Source organism: Pteropus alecto, unplaced genomic scaffold (assembly GCF_000325575.1).
Source record: "Pteropus alecto unplaced genomic scaffold, ASM32557v1 scaffold57, whole genome shotgun sequence".
NCBI classification, from domain to species: Eukaryota; Metazoa; Chordata; class Mammalia; order Chiroptera; family Pteropodidae; genus Pteropus; species Pteropus alecto.
Window position 1 is genome coordinate 6285659 of NW_006442508.1, and position 21576 is coordinate 6307234.

The 21576-nt window shown below is 34.5% G+C and overlaps 1 protein-coding gene and 2 pseudogenes across 1 annotated transcript in view; 2 read left to right on the forward strand and 1 right to left on the reverse strand.

Moving 5' to 3' along the window:
- ATP10D (ATPase phospholipid transporting 10D (putative)) overlaps window positions 1–21576 on the forward strand; it is a 106277-nt gene that overhangs the window by 29961 nt on the left and 54740 nt on the right. Inside the window, exons 2-5 of the mRNA XM_006922476.3 lie at window positions 1688–2014; window positions 4222–4416; window positions 15318–15522; window positions 17532–17617. Coding sequence (XP_006922538.1) covers window positions 1725–2014; window positions 4222–4416; window positions 15318–15522; window positions 17532–17617 — 776 coding nt within the window. The 5' untranslated portion in view covers window positions 1688–1724. The remainder of the gene's footprint in view (window positions 1–1687; window positions 2015–4221; window positions 4417–15317; window positions 15523–17531; window positions 17618–21576) is intronic.
- On the forward strand, window positions 270–388 carry LOC112471534 (annotated as a pseudogene).
- LOC112471638 lies at window positions 484–602 on the reverse strand (annotated as a pseudogene).

Consider the following 21576-nt stretch of genomic DNA (forward strand, 5'->3'; position numbering starts at 1 on the left):
ATTACCTCCTGGATGAACTTTTATTGGGTATCTACTGAATTCCAGTTACTCTGGTTATAAAGATAAATGTAGCTCATGGACAGTTAAAAGCAGAAACTGTTGAGTTAGAAAGGTTTGGTTTGAATCAGCCTTATCTGACTACTAACCATGAATTTCAGCAAGTTAACTTCTCTAAGCCCGTTTACTCTTTTGTAAAATAGAAATAATACCTGTGTTATCAGATTGATGTTAATTTGATGAGTTTTATTTTTGTTTTTAAATGCCTGCAAGTCTACAGCCATGCTACCCTGAACAAGCCTAATCCTGTCTGATCTCAGAAACTAAACAGGGTCGGGCCTGGTTAGTACTTGGACGGGAGACCACCTAGAAAGATCAGGTGCTGTAGGCATAAAAAAATAATAAAAAGATAAGGGATTGTAAGCTGACAAGGTCCTTGCAATCTGTGAGGTCAACCAAGGGTTGCCTTGCCTAAAAAAAAAGAAACGCCTATAGTACCTGGGCTTCCTAGGTGGTCTCCCATCCAAGTACTAACCAGGCCTGACCCTGCTTAGTTTTCAAGATCAGATGAGATCAGGCACATTCAGAGTGGCCTGGCCATAGACTGATGTTATAATATTAAGATAATGCATGTAAAGTGCTTTGCAAAGTGCTTAGAATACCGTGTGCTTTTAATAAATATTAGAGTTTTTTCTTTTTTATTTTTTTTAGTTAATAAGCTTACATTGTAGGCAGGGCTGAATTTTTTGGAAAAAAAGAAAACCTCGGAAATAAGGAAAATAAGGAAGAGATCGTATAAGAGTTAGATTTTATTTTATAACAAACCACCCCAAGACTTGATGATGTAACATTTATTGACTCACAGTTTGGTTCGTTGGCAGTTTGGGCTGAGCTCTGTTGGGACAGTTCATCTCTGCTCTAGATTATGTTATCTGAGCACACTCAGGTGTTAGAAGTCAGATGGAAGTCAGTGGCCTCACCCATATGTTGACAGGAGCCAAGAAGTGAGTGGGTCATGTGTATTCATCATCTAGTAGACCACCCTGGGCTCACGCACATGGTAGTGGCCACAGGGTTCTCAAGAGCAGTGGGAGTCCCATGAGCAAGCACTTTTCAAGTCTCTGCTTGTGTCATGTTTAGTGTTTTGTTAGCCAAAGAAAGGCACTTGCTCAAGTCCAGATTCAATGGGTAGAGAAAGACTCCACCACTTGATGGGTAAAGGGATATGCATACAGGGAAGGAAAGAATTTGTGGCCATTTTTGTAATCTGCACAAAGAGTTTCATTGACTGCCTACTCTATATCAGGCTTTACACTGCAGGACTTACGTGGTATTCATTTAGTCCTCACAGTTTCCTGAAATGTAGCATTCCTGTTTCAAACATGAGAAAACTGATGATCAGATTACTTAGAAACTTGTACACATTTGCCCAAATTATTTGCTTCAAGTTATGGAATGGCATTTTAGATGCTGTCTCTTGTTGATTAGATTATCATATGATCAGCCAAAGATTTTTGGTTAAAATGGAGTTCTAGTTACTAGTTTGTTTTCCCATTTGTACCTTGAATCATTGAGTCATATTTATTTGGTACAGAAAAAAAATTTTCATTTTACTATCCTAAATATTCTTTAAGACTTTCCAGAAACTTATGAGGAATTTTAGTGGACTGAGTTTATTTTTTTTTGCCAGATCACCTACACAACCTGGATCTCACCACATTTTGGATATGACTGAACCTCTTCAATGGGCCCGATGTCACTGGCAACGGCTGATGGGCAGTACAAACAGGGATGACAATGAGAGGCCATACAACTATTCCTCGCTGCTTGCCTGCGGGTGCAAGTCCTCTCAGACCCCCAAACTGGCAGGAAAGCACAGGGTGGTGGTTCCTCACCTCCAGCACTTCAAGGAAGACTATGAAAAGTTCTCTGGAACCTACGTGAATAATCGAATACGAACTACAAAGTACACACTTCTGAATTTTGTGCCAAGAAATTTATTTGAACAATTTCACAGGTACTTTTATTTTTTGAAAAAAAAAATTATATATATTTTTCTTTTACATGTACTTATTTATTTATTTATTCATTCATTTATTTATAGAAATGATTAAAATTTTTCCCTCGTCCTTCTAGTTGATACAGAAGATTTTTCATAACATTGTATATTACCTAAGCCTAAGACTTGTGACATAATTAATCTTTGATGATTCTAGTGGAGTCTTGTAGAATGATGACCCCCTACATTCACATAGCACTTTATCATTGGTAAGATGTTTTCTCTTGACCGGAGAAGATATTATTATCCTCATTATATATTAGGAAACTAAGTTTGACACTACAATTTAGCCAGTGCTATGCCAGTGATAAGTAGCAGCCAAAGGCTATAGCCTTGAGTCTTCTCACTCTTGCTTTTACGTTCTTTCCACTAAACCACATTGCATTTTAATTTTAGCTTGTCCTTACTTGATATTATGGAGAAGTAGAGCTCTGAAGAAAATGCAAATGTAAGAAGTTATTAGGTGAAACAACAATATAATTCAGCCTAAAATGTATTTATTGAAGCTCTCCTATGAATTTAAGCACTGAAGGAAATGCAAGTCTAAATGGTGCTTCTTATGGACTTTGTTGTTTAGCAAGAGAAATAGGATGTGTATACAAACAACGAAAAGACCTAGTAGGTGTGACGAGCATTATAAAATGCTTCCAAGTAGAATGGAAGCCTCAAAAAGAGAAGTAATAATAGCTAGAGCAATAGAAGAGGAAGTGGCATTTGAACTTAATTATAGAGGGTGAGTGAGATTTTCAAGGCAGAGATGTCATTTCACATGGAGGAAGGAGTATGAGTAAAAGCAGAAAGGCAGTAGCGCAGGTTTGCTTGCAGTCTGGGAAGTAGTCCTCGCCTTCCCCCTAGTACAATGAGAGGCAAATGGAAGGCAGAGAGAACATTTAGAAAGGTACTGTGTATGTCCTGGTGAGTAGTAATGGAGACCTGAGCATAGATCAATGTGGGAATGAAAAGAAGGATAATCTATCATAGATACTATGGATTAGTCATGGGGAATTAAGTAACAAGATGATGTGACCCTGTTGAGGAGAGATGACCAGGAGGATTAACGGATAAAGACAGAAATAGAAAGAAGCTTCACTGGAAGATTATTTTGTTTTTGTAAATGTTGAAATTGAGATGCTAGTGTGAGTATAGAGATTCTCATTAGTCATTATTCATTCTTATTATTCACTCTGTATATGTTCTATATGCACTTACTGAACAGTGGATATGTTTATAAATGTGAATTTGTTGAATTAATACCTTTAAATGCTATGGGTGTTTCTATCTTTTATGGAGTTTGCAATCTATTACACTTCATGGAATTCAAATCTGAAACTTGAAGATTTCAGAGCCAGCATTGTAGGTTTGAATGCAGTCCACATGGAAATAATTGAAGCCAAAAAAGTAGCAAAAAGTTGTTAAGAAAGAAATTTTCAGAGTAAAAAGGAGTTGGAGGTGAAGAATGAGAAATGTGTATAGATTTTGAGAAGTTTGATGGTAACAGGAAAAATATGTTACCATATTTTTCAAGGGCTATGCAGCATCGAGATTTTGTTTTCTAAGGAAAGAGGCCACTTGAATTCACCTTAGGGGCCAGTGGATGAGTACTTAATGTATAAAATAGAGGAATGGAGGAAGAGTTCCTGAAAAAGTAGTTCTCAATAGCATAAAAGCAGACATTGAAAGTTTGGTCTCAAGGGCAGGAAAAACCCCTCATTCTTTTCTACTTACGTTGAGCCTTGTTTGAATGTGACCTTTCGACATACAAATTAACTTCTGAAGGCTAGACTTTTGGGTTACTTAAAAGTTTATTTTTACAGTGCATTAACACTGAATTTCTTCTAAATTTTTTGATCTTTTAAAAAGAAAATAGTATTTTCTATTATGCTTTTATATCATATGTTACAAAACTCAAGACTGTCACCTTCCAATATTTACTATGATGTATTTAATAAATAATACCTCTTATTTATTAAAGTATGCCTTGAGCTAGATATCTACAGGAGTAATAAATTGTTCGTTCAGATATGATTTTGCTAGTTCTCTATTTCGTAGCATCCAAAATCAACTAATAGAAACTTGTAGGAAAGCACTCTAAAGATATTTTGCCTCTTTCAATTTAGGCATTTATGTGATTTGTTAACACCTCTTTATATGTGTTTGGATTGTAGAGCGGCCAATTTATATTTCCTGTTTCTAGTCGTTCTGAACTGGGTGCCTTTGGTAGAAGCCTTCCAAAAGGAAATTACGATGCTGCCTCTGGTGGTGGTCCTTACAATTATCGCAATTAAAGATGGCTTGGAAGATTACCGAAAATACAAAATTGACAAACAGATCAACAATTTAGTAACTAAAGTTTACAGTAGGTGAGTATAACAGGAACTGAGTTAGAGAAAACACGTGTGTCATTTAGAAATATGCAGGATGTTACTGTTTTCCCCTTAGATGTAACCAGGACCCTTTTTATGGTGGCAATAGTGCTGATTTCAACTAATATTTATAGAAGACCTACAGTGAATTTAATCCAGGTATCATAGGATTACAAGAGTACATATAGCCATTATCAACCCAGAAGCTGATAAAGCAAAAGATTCTATAACTTACATGTAAGTGGAATTGAAAGAATTAAACTTCAGACTATAAGAAGGAAAGCAAGCAGATAGTTTTTAATCCTAGATGTTAGAGTTTGGGATTAGAAGAGGATGGGGTATGAAAAATGTGAATGGATATTAAAAATAAGATGGAATATGAAAAAAGAGCTAACTATGGAGAAAAAGGTTTCTGAAAAATGGAGAAGAATATTCTTTTTGGGCACCAAACTAGAGCCAATAAAAACCTTCCCACTGCAGCAACAACATAGAGTATTCGTAATAGGAGGTCTTTTTAGAAGCATATTTGCTCTGGTGGAGACTTTTATTTACAATATTTATGAAACAGAAAGCCTGCATTGCCAAGAATCAAGTCTGATAAGGTGAGTTTTGAACTGTGTTATGTATTATATGCCTACATTTATGAATTATACCTGCAACGCTAGTGTCCAGAGGCAATTGTTTATAACACTGGTGTGTTCTGTGCACATTGTGTGGGTGTATTTTTACAAAATTGAGATTGTACTACACATATTGTTTTTCTAATTCTTTCAGCCTAATATTACACTATAAATACTTCCCATGTCTTTATCCTTCAAGAAAATATTTTTAACAGCTACATTGCCATATGACTCTAAGGTAATTTATTTAAATATTTCTCATATTATATAATTTTGAGAATTTATGCTTCAGTGGGTATTTTTATATAAAAGTTTTGAAGATTTATTATTATTTTAACATTTAAATCATTATATAGAATTACTAGATCAAAGAGGAGGAATATATTTAAGTCTTTGTGGCTTTTATGAAAAATGAATTACAGAATTTATAATGTTAATTTTCTGGAATTCTCTTTTATAAGAAATGTATCTACTTTTTAAGAATCACTAGAACAGATTGGTGAAATTCTGAATCTAATATGTTAATTGCTTTAGAAACAGGCTTATGGTGTCATTTTCATTTCAAAGGTTGGAAGGTTTATGGAATATTCTGGGATAGTGAGTATATTAAGTTGGCCTGGGGAGGGGAGTAACCAAATAAAGGAGCAGTAATGAGAAATAAAAAGTTAAAAAGGGAGTTTGAGACTTACCTGGAGGGACTTTATCACCAGGACATTGATTAGTCGGGATTCTCCAGAGAAACAGAACCAATAGGAATGAGATTGATTTTGAGGAATTGTGTCATGGGATTGTGGAGGTTAAGAAGTCCTACCATCTGCAAGCTAGGTTCCCAGGAGGGTTGGCAGTGTTGTTTGAAAGCCTGAGAGCTAGAGAGCTGAAGATGTGGATTTCAGTCCAAGTCTGAAGGCCTGAAAACCAGGAGTGCTGCGGTCAGAAGGTTAGTATCCCAGTTCAACAGTCAGGCAAAGAGAAAATTCAGCCTTCCTCTGCCTTTTGTTGTTTTCAGGCCCTCAGTGGATTGGGTGATGCCCACCGGATGGCCATCTGCTTTACTCAATTCATCAGTTCAAATGCTAATTTCTTCCAGAAACACCCTCACAGACACACTTAGAAATACTGTTTAGCCAGATAGCTGAACACACCCTATGGCCCAGTGAGGGTGATCCATGACATTAACCATCCTAGATATGTTCCTTTAGAGTTAAGGAATCCATCTTTTCAGCAAAGAAGTATGTGGTAAAAGCTGTGCTTTAGGAATATTGGTCTCCTTGAGTCATGGGAATAGCCTCTGCTAATAAAGTAGATCTTTTTATGCTAATGAATCCAGGATACTACTGGAAGTAAAAGCAAACTACGGGACAGGATTCATGGAAGAGGTATTGTGAAGAAGAACCTAATTGAATTTGGTGAACTGTGATTTGAGCTTTGAAGGATAAGTGTACCACTAATAGAAATAAGGGGCATTAAATTCAGAATAAATTGGAGATGATAGCAAGACAGGCATCCAAGTGCAAATGCCCAGTGGGCAAATACGAGCACTGCAGAACCTCTGGAAAGAAGGAAAGGCTACAGAGAGAAATTTCAAAGTTATCAATCCCTTTAGAGGTGATTTTAAAGTTAGAATATTCTCCCCAGGTGAGAAAATATGAAGAGCTAAAAGATAGCTTTGAGCCCAAAGGTGGGTACCCATTTCAGTCTGTGAAAAGACTTCACAGGTTCTTGTGGACATATGCTGTCACTCTTCCTTCTGAGATCCCAAAGCATTTGGTATATTTCTTGGGTTGACTTTAGTGCTCTTATGTAGACTCTCAGTTCATAATATAGTAATTCTAAATTTGTCAGACTAGAGTCTGTTCCATTCTAGTTACCAGTTCACAATAAAAGATATCTAGGTTCAAAAGTCTTATAATAGTAAACAGAAGTATATTCTGAACAAATGTAAGGGTCTTTTGACTGACCAAGAGTTCAACTAGGGGACATACTTTTTGTTTTGGGAGAAAAATGACTTGAAGGCTTGTTCTGGTGGTAGAGTTGTCTTCATTTTATGTGAGCAAATGGTTAGGGAAGGCTTCTCTGAAGAAGTGATGTTTAAGCTGAAACCTGTAGGATTCTGAACTTTGTTCATTGTTAGAATTCTTCAGTGGGTTTCTCAACTTTTGTTTTAAAATATCTATAAAGAGAATAAAATAACTTTTCTCCTTTGTAAGGTTATGTGAGCTGTATTTAGATAAGGAAATATTAGTTCTATTTTTTTTTCTTTATAGTCAGGAGTAATCTATACTCATGTCTAGTCTTATACTCATGTCTAACTAGGAAAAAAAATTGTAATATTGTATAGAAAAATGAAAATAATAGTAAAGGCCCATGGTTTTCATTTTAAAGTCATAGAGCATTTTACTAAAACAGTGCTATGAATCATTTGATGACATTTAAGGCCTTATCACATACCAAGGTTAGAGAGTTGAAATGTTGATGCAGTCTCGCCATCAAAAAATACCTGTAGGAAGTAATATTTTACAGTGATTATATAATGAACAAAATCAAGATTACCCAGCTAATGCCAGATTTAGCAAATGGAAAGAATGCTTCTTATATGTATTTAAATATAAATTATTGTATATAAATAATTGCTGATTTTTTTGGTACTTTAGAGTTAATAATGTGTGTTTGTTTGCTTTCCTAGATTGTTCTAAAAATTCTAATTCTGATTCTCTCACTTAGTAGCTGTGTAGCCTTGGGCAAATTATGGAAGCTAGTTAAACCCCATTCCCTTCATTATGAATATAATAGTAAGAACACAAGCATAGTGCCTAACCCTTTCCCAGTGCTAAGTAAAGGTTAGCCATTATGACGATTATTGTAGGTTAATAATAACTATTCGCTATAACTTATGTTTGTCACATTATCAAGTCATTTCATCAATATTTGAGAACCCCTAGAACACTGTATGATTATATAAATATTAAAATTGCCTAATGGGGCCTAGTATAATTTTTTTCTTGGATGTCATTTTTAGATATAGTCCAGATATATTTTATATGATTTGTATATACACTTAGAGATGTATATTCTAATCAATTATTCAGTTTAAAGCTTGTTTCGAGGTACCATTTTATAATTGTATTTCATAATAGAATCGGGTAATTGTTTTTTCATGTATGTTCTATGTAATTTGCTTTCGTTTGGTGTCGTAGGAGAAATAATGCTTACCTTTCCCCCCAAAATTGTTCTTGGAATAAATTTACAAGGATATAGAAAAATTAAGGTAGGATGCAAGACCATGCCTGTTGATTTAAGTATGCTAACTTAAATTTCTATGAAATACAAAGAAATCACTTTAGAGTGATTATTGCTCAGTGAAATTAAGATGAAAGTATGAGGCAATTAAATTTGCAAGCTTGTGGAAGAGTTATATTAACATTGCTATGTAGATAATTTGGTGCTTATTTTTAATACGTGGTCTTTTACAAGGTGCTTAATTTTCTTTGGGAAGGTATCATTGGGAAATAAACACTAAGAAATTAAACGCTTAAACCTGTTACACTCCATTTAACTTTGAATGAAATATTATAGAAAACTTGACTTTATTAAAATTGCCTTTAAAATATCAGCCATTTGTAAGGTTTTAAGGTTTGTTTCAGGATTATAGAAGTGTATTAAAAACGAAACTATCAATCATTCAAAAAATTTGAGTGCCTACTGAGAGATTTAGAGATTTAAACAAAAAGTAGATATAATGCCAGCCCTTCAGATATGTACATTCTTTTCTAATCTCTAAGGACCACCACGTTGATGTTAGGAGTTTCAAAATACTAGCTAAAATTAACATTTTAGGATTATCTCATAAACCCGTAGAATTTCATGATTCTTGAAATGAGGCTGTCAGTGGCCTTATGAATTAATTAACTTTATGTGTGACATCTTCCAAAGCAATGGTTCTTTGTTTTATAATTTTGTTAAATTTATTGGAGTGACATTGGTTAATATAATTATATGTTTCAAGGGCACACTTCTATAATACACCATCTGTATATTGCATTGTGTATTCACCACCCAAAGTCAAGTTGCCTTCTGTCCCTGAATATTTGACCCCCTTTACCCTCTTCTACCTCTCCCAACCCCTCTTCTGCGGTAACCAACCACTATATTGTTGTCTGTGTCTACGAGTTTTTTGTTAGTTTGTTTTGTTTGTTCGTTTGTTGCCTTCTGTTTTATATCCCACATATGAGCGAAAGCATATGGTCCTTGACTTTTTCTTTAATTTATTTTTTTAAATACATTTACTTATGTAAATTAATTTCAAGTATATAGTACATTGGTTAGACATCTATATTGTTCATAAAACGATTCCCCCAATTGCTCCCTCCCTCCCCTGACCCTCCAGTTAGCCATCATATTAATGCTAACTGCATTCCCTGTGCCATGCTCCCCATTCTTGTACCCAACTATCAACTACTAATTTCTACTTCTTTAATCCTTCATCCCATTCTCAAAGCCCTCCAACCCCGCTTCCCTCTGTCTGTCACTAAACTGTCCACTATATTTGTGAGTATGTTTTTGATTAATTTGTTCATTCTGTTCCTTAGATTCCACATATAAGTGAAATCATAAGGTATTTATTTTTCTCTGTCTGACTTATTTCACTCAGCATAATAACCTCTAAGTCTATCCATGTCATTGCAAATGTGATTCTTGATTTTTTGCATGTGACTGTTTCGCTTAGCATAATATTCTCAAGATCCATTCACATTGTCATAAATAGTGGTATTTCATCTTTTCTTATGGCTGAGTAGTATTTCGTTGTATATATGTACCACATATTCTTTCTTCAATCATCTATCAAAGGACACTCGTTTCCATGTCTCGGCCACCGTGAATAATGCGTCAATGAACATAGGGGTATATATATTTTTACGAATAAATGCTTTTAAAATTTTAAGGTAGATACCCAGAAGAGGGGTTGCTGGGTCATATGGTAGCTTTATTTTTAATTTTTTAAAGAACCTTCATACTGATTTTTATAGTAACTGTACCAGTTTACATTCTCACCAGCAGTGTCTGAGTGTTCCTTTTTCTCTACAGCCTCTCCAACACCTTGTTATTCCTTGTCTTGTTGATGATAGTAGCCATTCTGACAGGTGTAAGGTGGTATCTCACTGTGGTTTTGATTTGCATTTTCCTTATCGTTAGTGCAGTTGAGCATCTTTTCATGTGTCTGTTGGCCATTTGTATGTCTTCTTGGGAGAAGTGTCTATTCAAGTCCTCTGCCCATTTTTTTTTATTCAATTGTTTTTTTGTTGTTGAGTTGTATGAGTTCTTTATATATTTTGGATCTTAGCCACTTATCGAAGGTATTGTTTGCAAATACCTTCTCCAGTTCGGTTGGTTGCCTCTTTGTTTTGTCAATGGTTTTTTTTGCTGTGCAGCAATGTTTTAGTTTGATATAGTCCTATTCACTTATTTTTGCTTTTAATTCCCTTGCCTTTGGGGTCAAATTCATAAAATCTTCTTTAAGACCAAGGTACGTATGTTTTCTTCTATGTATTTTTTTTGTTTCATGTCTCATACTTAGATATTTGATTCATTTTGAGTTAATTTTTGTGTCTAGTGTCAAATAGTAGTCTAATTTCTTTCTTTAGCACATGGCTTTCCAATTTATCCAGCACCAGTTATTGAAGAGGCTTTCTTTTCTCCACTGGATGTTTTGGGCTCTTTTGTCGAAAATTATTTGCCCATATATATATATGGATTTATTTATGGGTTCTTAATTCTGTTCCATTGGTCTACATGTCTGTTTTTCTGTCAATACCATGCTATTTTGATTATTGTAGTTTTGTAGTATAATTTGAAGTCAAGGAATATGGTACTTCTGGCTTTATTCTTTTTTAAAAGGATTGCTTTGGCTGTTTGTGGTCTTTTTCTTTTGTAGATTACATGCAAATTCAAAGCAATGGTTCTTGAAATTCAGTATCTAATGCACAATTAAAGCAGTTTTTTATTTGTTAGTCATAATCAGTAAGTCACTATACCTGGGAGTAAAGTCTAGTTCTGGAGAAATGGACTATGAAACCACCTGCCTTGTTTCAAATCCCAGGATGACTTATAAGCTTTGTAATCTTAAGCAAGTTACTTAACCTATCAAAGCCATTTTTTTCTCTTTTGTAAAATGGAGCCATAGTGCATTCATTGTACCAACCATATAACATTGATACAAAAATAAATGAATTGATGAATATAAAGCATTTGACAACTCTTAACTGCTATTGTGTCTGATGATTATACATTATTTCTTTATTATAAATTATTTTAATATTTTATTGGAAAAATAATAAAAAACAGCAAAAAATGTGTTTTTAATCCCTTCTTTCTTTTTTTTTAAATTAATTTCCTATTTATGTTTTAATCTTTTTTTTCTGGCTTTATTGAAATATAATAGATAATTAGTTCCTTGTATTTACATTGTACAATTCAATGAGTTTTTTTTCAATTATAGTTGGCATACAATAATACACCAGTTGTGCAGCATAGGGATCAGAGATTCACATAACTTGCAAAGCAATCACCCCACTAAATCTAGTACCAATCTTCCCCCTTACATATTTATTACATTATTAACCATCTTCCCCATGGTAGCTTTACATCTACGCTCTACATCTCCATGTCTATTCTGCAACTGTCTGTCTGTACCTCTTAATCCCTTTGCCTTTTTTTTCCACCCCCCAACTCCCCTGTTATCTAGTATCCCTCAAAATATTCTCTATATCTGTGACTTTATTTCCACTTTTGTTGTTATTGTTTATTTTGTCCTTTAGATTCCACATGTACATGAAATCATGCAATATTTGTCTTTCTCTATCCGACCATTTCATTCAGCACAATACCCGCTAGGTCTTTCAAGACAATATCTTTTTTCATCCCCTTTCTTTTAGTCTGTGTGTATCTTTTAATCTGAAGTGAGTTTCTTGTAGGCAGCATATGTAGGGGTCTTGTTTTCTTATTCACTCAGCCACTCTATCCTTTGGTTGGAGCAGTTAATTCTTCTCCATTTGAGGTACTTGTTGATAGGAATGTAATTATTCCCATTCTTTATGCCTGTTTTTGATACATTTTGTTTGTTTGTTTTGTTTTGTTTTTTAAAGAAGTCCCTCCAGCATTTCCTGTAATACTGGCTTGGCGTTAATAAATTCCTTTAGCTTATTTTTGTATGGGAAACTCTTTATCTGTCCTTCAACTCTAGATGATAGCTTTTCTGGATAAAGTATTCTGGGTTTTCTTCATGTTGAATATTTTGTGCCAAGCGCTTATGTTCTACATACTTTCTTTTGAGAAATCAGCTGACAGTGTTATGGGTGCTCCCTTGTAGGTAGCTAACTGCTTTTCTCTTGCTGCTTTTAAGATTCTCTTCTTTGCATTTAACCTTTGGCATTTTAACTATGATGTGTCTTGGTGTGGGCCTCTTTAGGTTCCTTTTGTTTGGGATTCTCTGTGCTTCCCGGGGTTTTATGTCTATTTGGTTCACCAGATTTGGGAAGTTATCCATTATTATTTCTTCAAATACCTATTCAACTTCTTGTTTTCCTTCAGGTACCCCTACGCCATGGATATTTTTACCTTTAATAGTGTCCCATAAGCTCCTTAAATTATTATTATAGTCTTGGCTTCTTTTTTCTTGCCATTCTGATTGAGTGTCCTTGGCTTCCCCATCTTCTATATCTGTGCTTCAGTCCTCTTCTTTATCACCTCTGTTTATTCCATGTAATATACTCTTCATCTCAGATAATGTGTTCTTCATTTCTGACTGTTTCCCTTTTACAATTTCCATTTTCATTTTTATGTTTTTTTTATCTCTTTGTTGAAGTTCTCACTGAATTTATCTACACTTCCCAAAAGTTCATTGAGCATCTTTATAACCAGTGTTTTGAACTCTGCATCTGTTAAATTACTTGACTCCATTATATCTGGATCTCTCTTCTGTTCTGTCATATGGTTTCTGCTTCTTTGTCTTCCCTATTTGGCTGCCTTTCCATGTCTGTTTCTATCTACTAAGCAAAGCTCCTAAGTCTCCCGGTCTTATTAGTGTGGATTTGTGTAGTAAGTGTCCCATGGCACAGTCCTGAGAGAGGTTCAACTGCATGCCAATTTAGCCCAAGCCCCTGGCTCTCCAGGGCCACCTGTTAAGATTCGGCAAGCAATCCACAAATGCTGTGCTTATAGTTGCCTCAAAAGGCCACACCAGAAACTGAGGCCAGCTGCCTCCAGTGTGAGTCTAGGTGCTGCTCAGCAAGAAGCACCTGACTTGCTGAGGACACGACTGGATGTGGCTTAGGTGGAGCTGTGAGTTGGGTCGGAGTTTCAGGGAAGACTCTGGGCCAAGGGACTTCCGTTATTTGCTGATAATGTCTCAGCTATTGTGGATCCTGCATCCGTACATTGGGAGGAGGGGTGGTTCATCAGAGGGACAATGGATAACACAAGCACTTCTGCCCAGGAAAAAGCCTCGTCTCCAGCCCTCACTACAACAACTCAGTGTCTCCCTGTCAGTCCCTGGTACACCCCCACCCCACGTGTAGCCAACCAGGTGCTGGTACTCAGAGTAAGCAGGTTCATCATTGAGAAAGTTTGCTTGTGGTCATAACCCCTTTAAGAGGCTATGTATTGATTTAATTTTCTTCTATCCATCCCTGTTGCTACTGCCTTTATTCTGACCATCTTCATCCCTCCCCTGAATTATTTTAATAACTTTTCATTGGTTTTATGGCCATTTTTACTCCTAATGAACCTGCTACCCAACAATCCTTCTATTACTGGGTACAGGAGAAGTAGGATCACATCCTTCTTCCTGTGAACCTTTAGTGACTCCTATTTTCTGTGGAATGAAATTCCTACTCTGATTTATGGCATTTAGGACTGAATCTTCAAAATATGACTTGTGCTTACCTTTTTGACCTTTTTTCTGTTACTTCCCTCCATGGACGAGTGAATTGGTGTTCACTGGTGTGCACAAACTTTAAGAAAAAGTTTGGTAGACAGAATAAATTATTGATTTGCCTTTCTCTGTGATCTAATAAACTCTAGGAAATTGAGGATTTTCTTTAGTTGGATTCAACTTGGTGCATTAGGTATTTTGAAAGAATATGTCCTTAAAATGTATATCTTAGCTCTTAAGCTAAATTTTTGAAATATCTGATATAATTCTGTATAACAAGTTATACAGGTATTGGCCTAAGGTAGCATTTCTATTTAATGTGTTAATTTTTCATGTATAGGTTGCATAACTTAGAATATAACTATTTCTCAGGCTTCTTTGACAATGAATTTAAATATTTAGTCCCATAAATGTAATAGAAAGTAAATCTTATTTTTAAAATAAGTGTATTTTTGTGACAAATACCAGTTGTTTATAAATATTCGGGAGGCAATAGGGGAATGAGATAGACTTCTAACATTCGTTGGCAGCATTGTGTGTGAAATGCTGCCTAAATAGCTGATAAAATGTTCTGTAATACAAGTGTCCTCATTCTACTCTAAGGAAGATGCTTTGTGGAACATAATTCATGCTGTTGGTATGAAAAGGCATGAGAAGTTTGGCAAAAAATTTAACATAAAGTAGAGTATTTAAGGCAAGTCATCCTCAAATGACATGTCTTTCTTTTAAAAGAAGTTGAATATATAGAATGGGAAAACTGTAATTTTGAAAAGGGATAAAATTTGCCATTTTCCTTTCTAAGAACCAGTTTCAACAGACCAAGGACTGTTTTAACCAGTTTTTTATTAAATGAAAATTAAAGATATGAATATGGTAGCATAATGATTTTTTAATATTGTGTCTGGATATTCATTTCTTTTGTGTTTTCTTTAATTATCCATTCTGTCTGAGAGCAGATGGTGTGTCTAGTATACTTCCAGTTCTTGACACCTGACCATAGAATAGCATGTAGGAATTTCTTCATATGGGAATAAACCAATAAAATGTTAGTTTTAATTATATTCCAGCATTACACTCAAACAGCATAATAGTTCAAATATCTCACAGGAAAAAAAGCTGAAAAACATGTTTTAGCAGCTTAGTAACTAAATTTTCAAGTAAATCAAGTTGTAGAATATAGGTTTTACCTCAATTCCCGCACTTCCTTTTTAGCATTTAATGGGTTAAAATTCACCCTAATATTTTAAACATGCTTTAAATTATACAGTAAAACTAAAAAAAAAAAAACCTATTGTATATATTTCTGACTTGATATTCTCTTTAAACCTCCCCCCCTCCCCCTCCAATTTTAGGAAAGAGAAAAAGTATGTTGAGCAGCGCTGGAAAGATGTTACTGTTGGGGACTTTATTCGCCTTTCCTGTAATGAGATTATTCCTGCAGATATGGTCTTACTCTTTTCCACTGATCCAGATGGAATCTGTCATATTGAGACGTCTGGTCTTGATGGTGAAAGCAATTTAAAACAGAGGCAGGTGGTTCGGGGATATGCAGAGCAGGTAAATAATGTGTTCTCATCTAGCAGCATTAACATTTTCTTTTGAAAAGATGACTGAGCTTATTTTTGCATGTACTGGTAAAGAGATTTTAAAATTCTTTTTTACCAGTACAAAATGGAATCCTAGAAGGCTTCATTCAGCTCCAGATATCAGTGGACATATGCTGTATTTTATAGATAATAGGATATAATGACTTAGGAGTTCAGACATTTCAGTCTGTCCATCATGTATTTTTTGGAACTGAACTAAAGGAACCTAACAGAATTATTTTGCAGTTTAGAAAATTATTTTGCGATACAAATAATCACCTTTTAATTTATCTTTCTGAAGCTTAGATTTTATATGTTACTGAAGCTGGAGACATAAGTTGATCCTTGTTCTTAAAATCTGTAATTACTTGTATATCAAGGTGTTTTAAGACTTGTAGCTTCTCATGCTGCAGAGCTCCTAGACCCTTTACTGTGCTGTGGTGAGGGAAGCAAGAACTTTGAAGTTATATTAATTAACATGAGTTTGAACGAATGCTAGCTCTGCCATTTAATTACTGTGTGATTTTGGCCTAGTCACTTACACACTTTATGCTTCAGTTTCCTTATTTAAAATGGAAATGATGATGTCTCCCTCCTGGCATTGCTGAGACTCAAATTAAGTAATATATGTAAAAGTTTCATATATAATGAATGCCTAAATATTAGTTTCCCTTTCCTTTCTCTGAAAGCTCTTGAGATGAAGTATTTTTAAATGTTATGGTCTTTTAACTGAACTATTAAGCCAGATTTCCTTCATCTTATACTTATAAACCAAAAGAAAAAAAAGTTTTAGCCAAAGAACACTGTTATCTTTAGTAAATTTAATCATATCACATGGGGCCCATCTTTCTACCTATGTATTTCATTTAGATCCTCTGTAATTGATATGCCTCTGAGCTTATTGTCATTATCACTTTAGAAAGCATTCTTGTACCTAAGACATTGACAAAAGTCTTGTATAACTTGGAATTCTATTACATGCCACTAACTACCTACTTTGAAGGTTGTGCTAGTTTATTAGTCAGCACATTTTGAATTCAATTAAGGGTGAGTGCTCTGGTATTTCATGACCTCATTTGTAATCCTGGCTCTAAATACTTTCTTGTTTTGAGACCTTTAGCAAATTACTGATCCTCTTTGTGTTTCTCTTTCTTCATCTAGTAATTTGACCTAATTTACAATACCACATGGGTCTGGGAGGAAGAAATTTATTGACGTGTTTAAAGTGCTGAATAGAGTCTAGTTTATCAAAAAAAACTCAAATATTATTAGCAAATCAAATTATATGATCATAACTCACATTTTCCATACATTTGCTATGATGTAGTTAGTAATATTTTATGAGCTATAGCAACAGCATCTCTTTTATTAGTCAAAAAATATTTTAAAAAAGGAAATGAGATAAGATTGGCAGAGCTCGTTCTTAGTGAGTTCATGCCTATGTTCTATAAAGACTTTTTTATTTGATCATTGGTTTCATAGAACGTTCTAAAATTATCGTTCGATTTATTAGAGAATATCGTTAAGATATTGATGTCCATTTTTTAATTTTTTAAAATAAAATATGCTGGGATCAAATGCACATGTGCTTAGAGTGTTCACATATATACATTTACTGTCAGAAACTACCTGTATGGTTAAAGAACAACAACAAAAGTATTTTCAGCTTTTCAGTAGCTTCTAGATAAGGATGTTTACTGCAGAGTGCTGCCTGGATTCCAGCATATGATTTGGACATTTTTATCACCTGCTGATGTTTATTTACACTCTAGGATCATTCGATCCCATTTATTTGTTCATAATTATGCCTATACTTTCCTTCATGTGGGCAGTTTGTGACATAAACTTTGTGGTAAGCATGCCTTCATTTTACTTTAAAAATTGAAAGGATAAACACTTAAATCTCAAGGGTTTAATCTTGATCTTGTTTTGTGATTTAAATTAATTAATTAATTTATTTATTTATTTATTTATTTATAGGACTCTGAAGTTGATCCTGAGAAATTCTCCAGTAGGATAGAATGTGAAAATCCAAACAATGATCTCAACAGATTCCGAGGCTTCCTGTGAGTGATTCATGATTTACCTTTGTGGCTATGAGAGGAATTGTGTGTTGCAACTATATTTAACTTGATAAAACTTTTCTGTACTTATATCCAAGTCAAATCATTAATGACCATATGTTTAGCCACCTTAATAATTTGGCAAATCTTTACCTGTGTATATTTAAAAATAACAACAAAATTTTGTTTTTAAATTAATCCCAGGATCTCTTTCAGTGGTGTAAGAATGTATTACATGAGCTTCATATTAAGCCCAAGACATGTTAGCTGTTTGGAAGGAGGTGTTTGGATAGAACTGACAGCTTAAGTGTCATGGGAAGCTGTGACAGTGTTCATTCTGGAGATTTCCTGTGACATCCACATACCTTTTGTAAGAGCATCTAAAATTGGCTGTCTTAGCTAATTTTAGGCCTGGCTTGTACCAATTAAGTGCTTTATTCCTTGAGCCAAGTTATTTACTCTTTTTGGTCCTTAGTTTTCCTTATTTTTATGAAGATAAAATTAGACCTATTTCATAGCAGTGCTCTTGTGAAAAAATAGTAAAGAGAAAAGTTCCCAACTGATTTTTGGCACCAGAATTATCCTGATACCATTACGCTGACACCAACAGCATACAAGACATTTAAGGAAAGATAAATATCTCGTGTACATAAATGCAAAAATACACAAAATTTTAGCAGATCACATCCAACAATACATAAAAGGATAATACATCATCACTCAGTGGGACCTACCCAAAAAATGCAGTGTTGGTTTAACATTAGAAAATCAAACAATGTATTACCATATTAACAAACCATATTAACAAACCATAATTAAGTAATTAAAAAAGAAAACCAGGTGATCGTTTCATATATGTAGACAAAGTATTTGACAAAATCTAACTTCCATTCTTGCAAACTGGAAATAGAAGGGAACTTTCTCAACCTGAAAAAGGGCATTTATGAAAACCCTACAGATAGCATCATACTTAATGGCAACAGGCTGAATATTTTTTCCCTAAAATCAAGAACAAGACATAAATATTCACTCTTACCACTTCTATTCAAGATTCTACTGAAGACTCTAGCTAGTGCAGTCAGGCAAGAAAAAGAAATAAAAAGCATCAATAAAGAAAGGAGTAAAACTATCTTTTATTCATAGATGGTGTTATGGTCTTTGTAGAAAATCTGATGAAATCTACACAGAGCTACAAGAATTAATACGTGGGTTTTGCAATGTTATAGGAAAGATCAATTGACAAAAATCAATTGTGTTCTATATACTAACAATGAGCACTCAGACATTGTAATTTTAAAAAATACAACTTAGTATCAGAAAAGATTAAATACTTTACAATTAATCTGACAAAGATTTGTCAGGCCTGAACACTGAAAACCACTGAACACTTAAGAGAAATTAAAGACCTAAGTAAATGGAGAGATATATGCTCTTTATATGACTCAATATTGTTATGATGTCAGTTTTTCCCCAACTTATCTGTTGATTCAGTGTAATACCAATCAAAATCCCAGCAAGTTATTTTTTAGAAATTGATAAGTTTATTCTAAAAATATTAGCTAAAACAATGTTGGAAAAGAAGAACAAAGTTGGAGGGCTACGATCACCTGGTTTCAAGACTTATTATAAAGGTACAGTAATCAAGCTAATGTCATTTTGGCATAAAGATTTACCAATAGCTCAATGAAAAAGATTATGGAGTCTGGAAATTGACCCGCACGTTTATAGACAACTGGTTTTTGACAAAGATGCAGAGATTAATGAAAAAATGTTAGTCTTCAACAAATGGTGCTGCAGCAATTCAATATCTATATTCAAAAAATGAACTTCAGTCTAGACCTCTCACCATTTAAAAAAATTAAAAATGGATTCTACACATAAGTGTAAACCTAAAATTATAAAATTCCTAGAAGAAAACATAGGGGCACTCTTTGGTTCTTTGTGTTAGGCAAAGATTTCTTAGATACGATAATAAAAGCACAATTCATAAAAGGACAAAAAATAAGTAAATAAAACAACTTTATCAAAATTAAAAACTTTTTCTCTTCATATAACAGTTAAGTGAGTGGAAACAGAAGTCGCAGACTGGAAGAAAATATTTTCGATGCATGTATCTGATATAGGACTTGTATTCAGTGTATATAAAGATATCTGAAAACTCAGTAATAAGAAAACAATACAATTTTTAAAATGGTCAAAAACTTTGAAAATTTACCAAAGAGGATATGTAGATGACAAATATTTGTGTGAAAAGGTGCAAGTTAAAACTATGGAGCTCTAGTACTAAAGTTAAGACTAACTATACCAGTGTCAAGGATGTAGAAGAACCGGAACACAAATACTGCTGATAGGAATGTGAAATTGTACAATCACTTTGGAAACAGTTTGGAAATTTCCTAAAATTAAACATACACCCATATGATCTGGCCATTCCATTCCTCAGTATTTATGTAAGAGGAAAGAAAACGTATAGTAACCTGTATACAAATGTTCATAGCAGCTTTGTTTGTACTAGCCCAAACTGGGAACAATCCAGATGTCCAACAACATGTAAATGGATTAAGAAGTTGTCATATACCTATACAATGGAATACTACTCAGCGGCAAAAGGGAATTCATTAGTGATACTTGCAACAACATGAATACATCTCAAAATAATCCTGTTGAGTGAAAGCCAGGCCAAAAAAAAAGAAGAATATATGTTATATGATCTGGTTTATACAGTCTCTCAAAAATGAAAAGTAATTTTTAGTGATAGAAAGCAGATTCGTGGGTGCCTGGAATGGGGAGCTTGGGAAGGATGGATTACAAAAGGGCATGCAGATATGATTTCACTTATATGTGGAATCTAAAGAACAAAATAAAGCAGAAACAGACTCATAGATCCAGAGAACAAACTGGTGATTGCCAGATTGGAGGGGGCTGGGTCAAAAAGGTAAAAGAAGTAAGAAGTACAAATCAGTAGTTATGAAATAGTCACTGGGATGTAAAGTAAAGCATAGGGAATATAATCAATAATATCGTAATAGCTATGTATGTTGTCATATGGGTATTAGGCTTATCAGGGAGTCACTTTGTAAATTATATTAATGTCTAACCACTATGATGTATACCTGAAACTAATATAAAGTAATGTTGAATGTCAACTCTAATTGAAAAAGAAAAAAGACGAGTAAGGCTTAAAAAGGAATGAGGAAACTTCTGGGGTGATGGATATGTTTAATATCCTGACTACAGTGATGGTTTCACAGGGGAAACATGTCAAAACATCAAATTTTACACTTGAAGTATGTGTAGTTTTTCCTCAATAAAGCTGTTTAAAATTTTAAAAGGAGTATGAGTTATTGTAGAAAGAAGTGTAGAATATGGTGGTAGTATCTTTAAGTAGCACCTGATACAGACACGTTGTGGGACAGGGATAGGGAACTAGGCAATGGAAAAGATAAAGGGCTTGGTTCAGGTAGGGTGGTAATGCCAGAATTAAATCTTTGAGAATAAGAAGATGCCAGGCAGGCAACTAAGTGCAAAGAATGACATTCCAGGTTGAGGGAGCAACATAAGCAGTGGCATAGAGGCCTGAGACCATGGTGCATTTCTGAGGTTATGAGTAGTTAGGTATGGCTGCAGTGTGGGTGATCAATAAGGTCCATCATAAAGAGGCCAGATCCTGAAGAACCTTGTATGTTTTGCTTAAGATGATATACTTATCCTGAAGTCATTGGAATTAATATTAGAGAAATTATTTTTGGTGATTTTCATGAAGAGACATTAGGCAGATGCCCCTCTCATCAGAAACATGCTCACAGCCATCTCTTAGGATGAATGCTTTCCAAGGATTATTTCCTCTAGCTGCTGACCATTCATAAAGTTTCCTCTTGTAAATGTCAGATTCAGGGACTGCCATTTTTAAACCTGAAGTCAGATCTGTTTTAGGGTCCAGCCCATACAGCCATCCTCTCCTC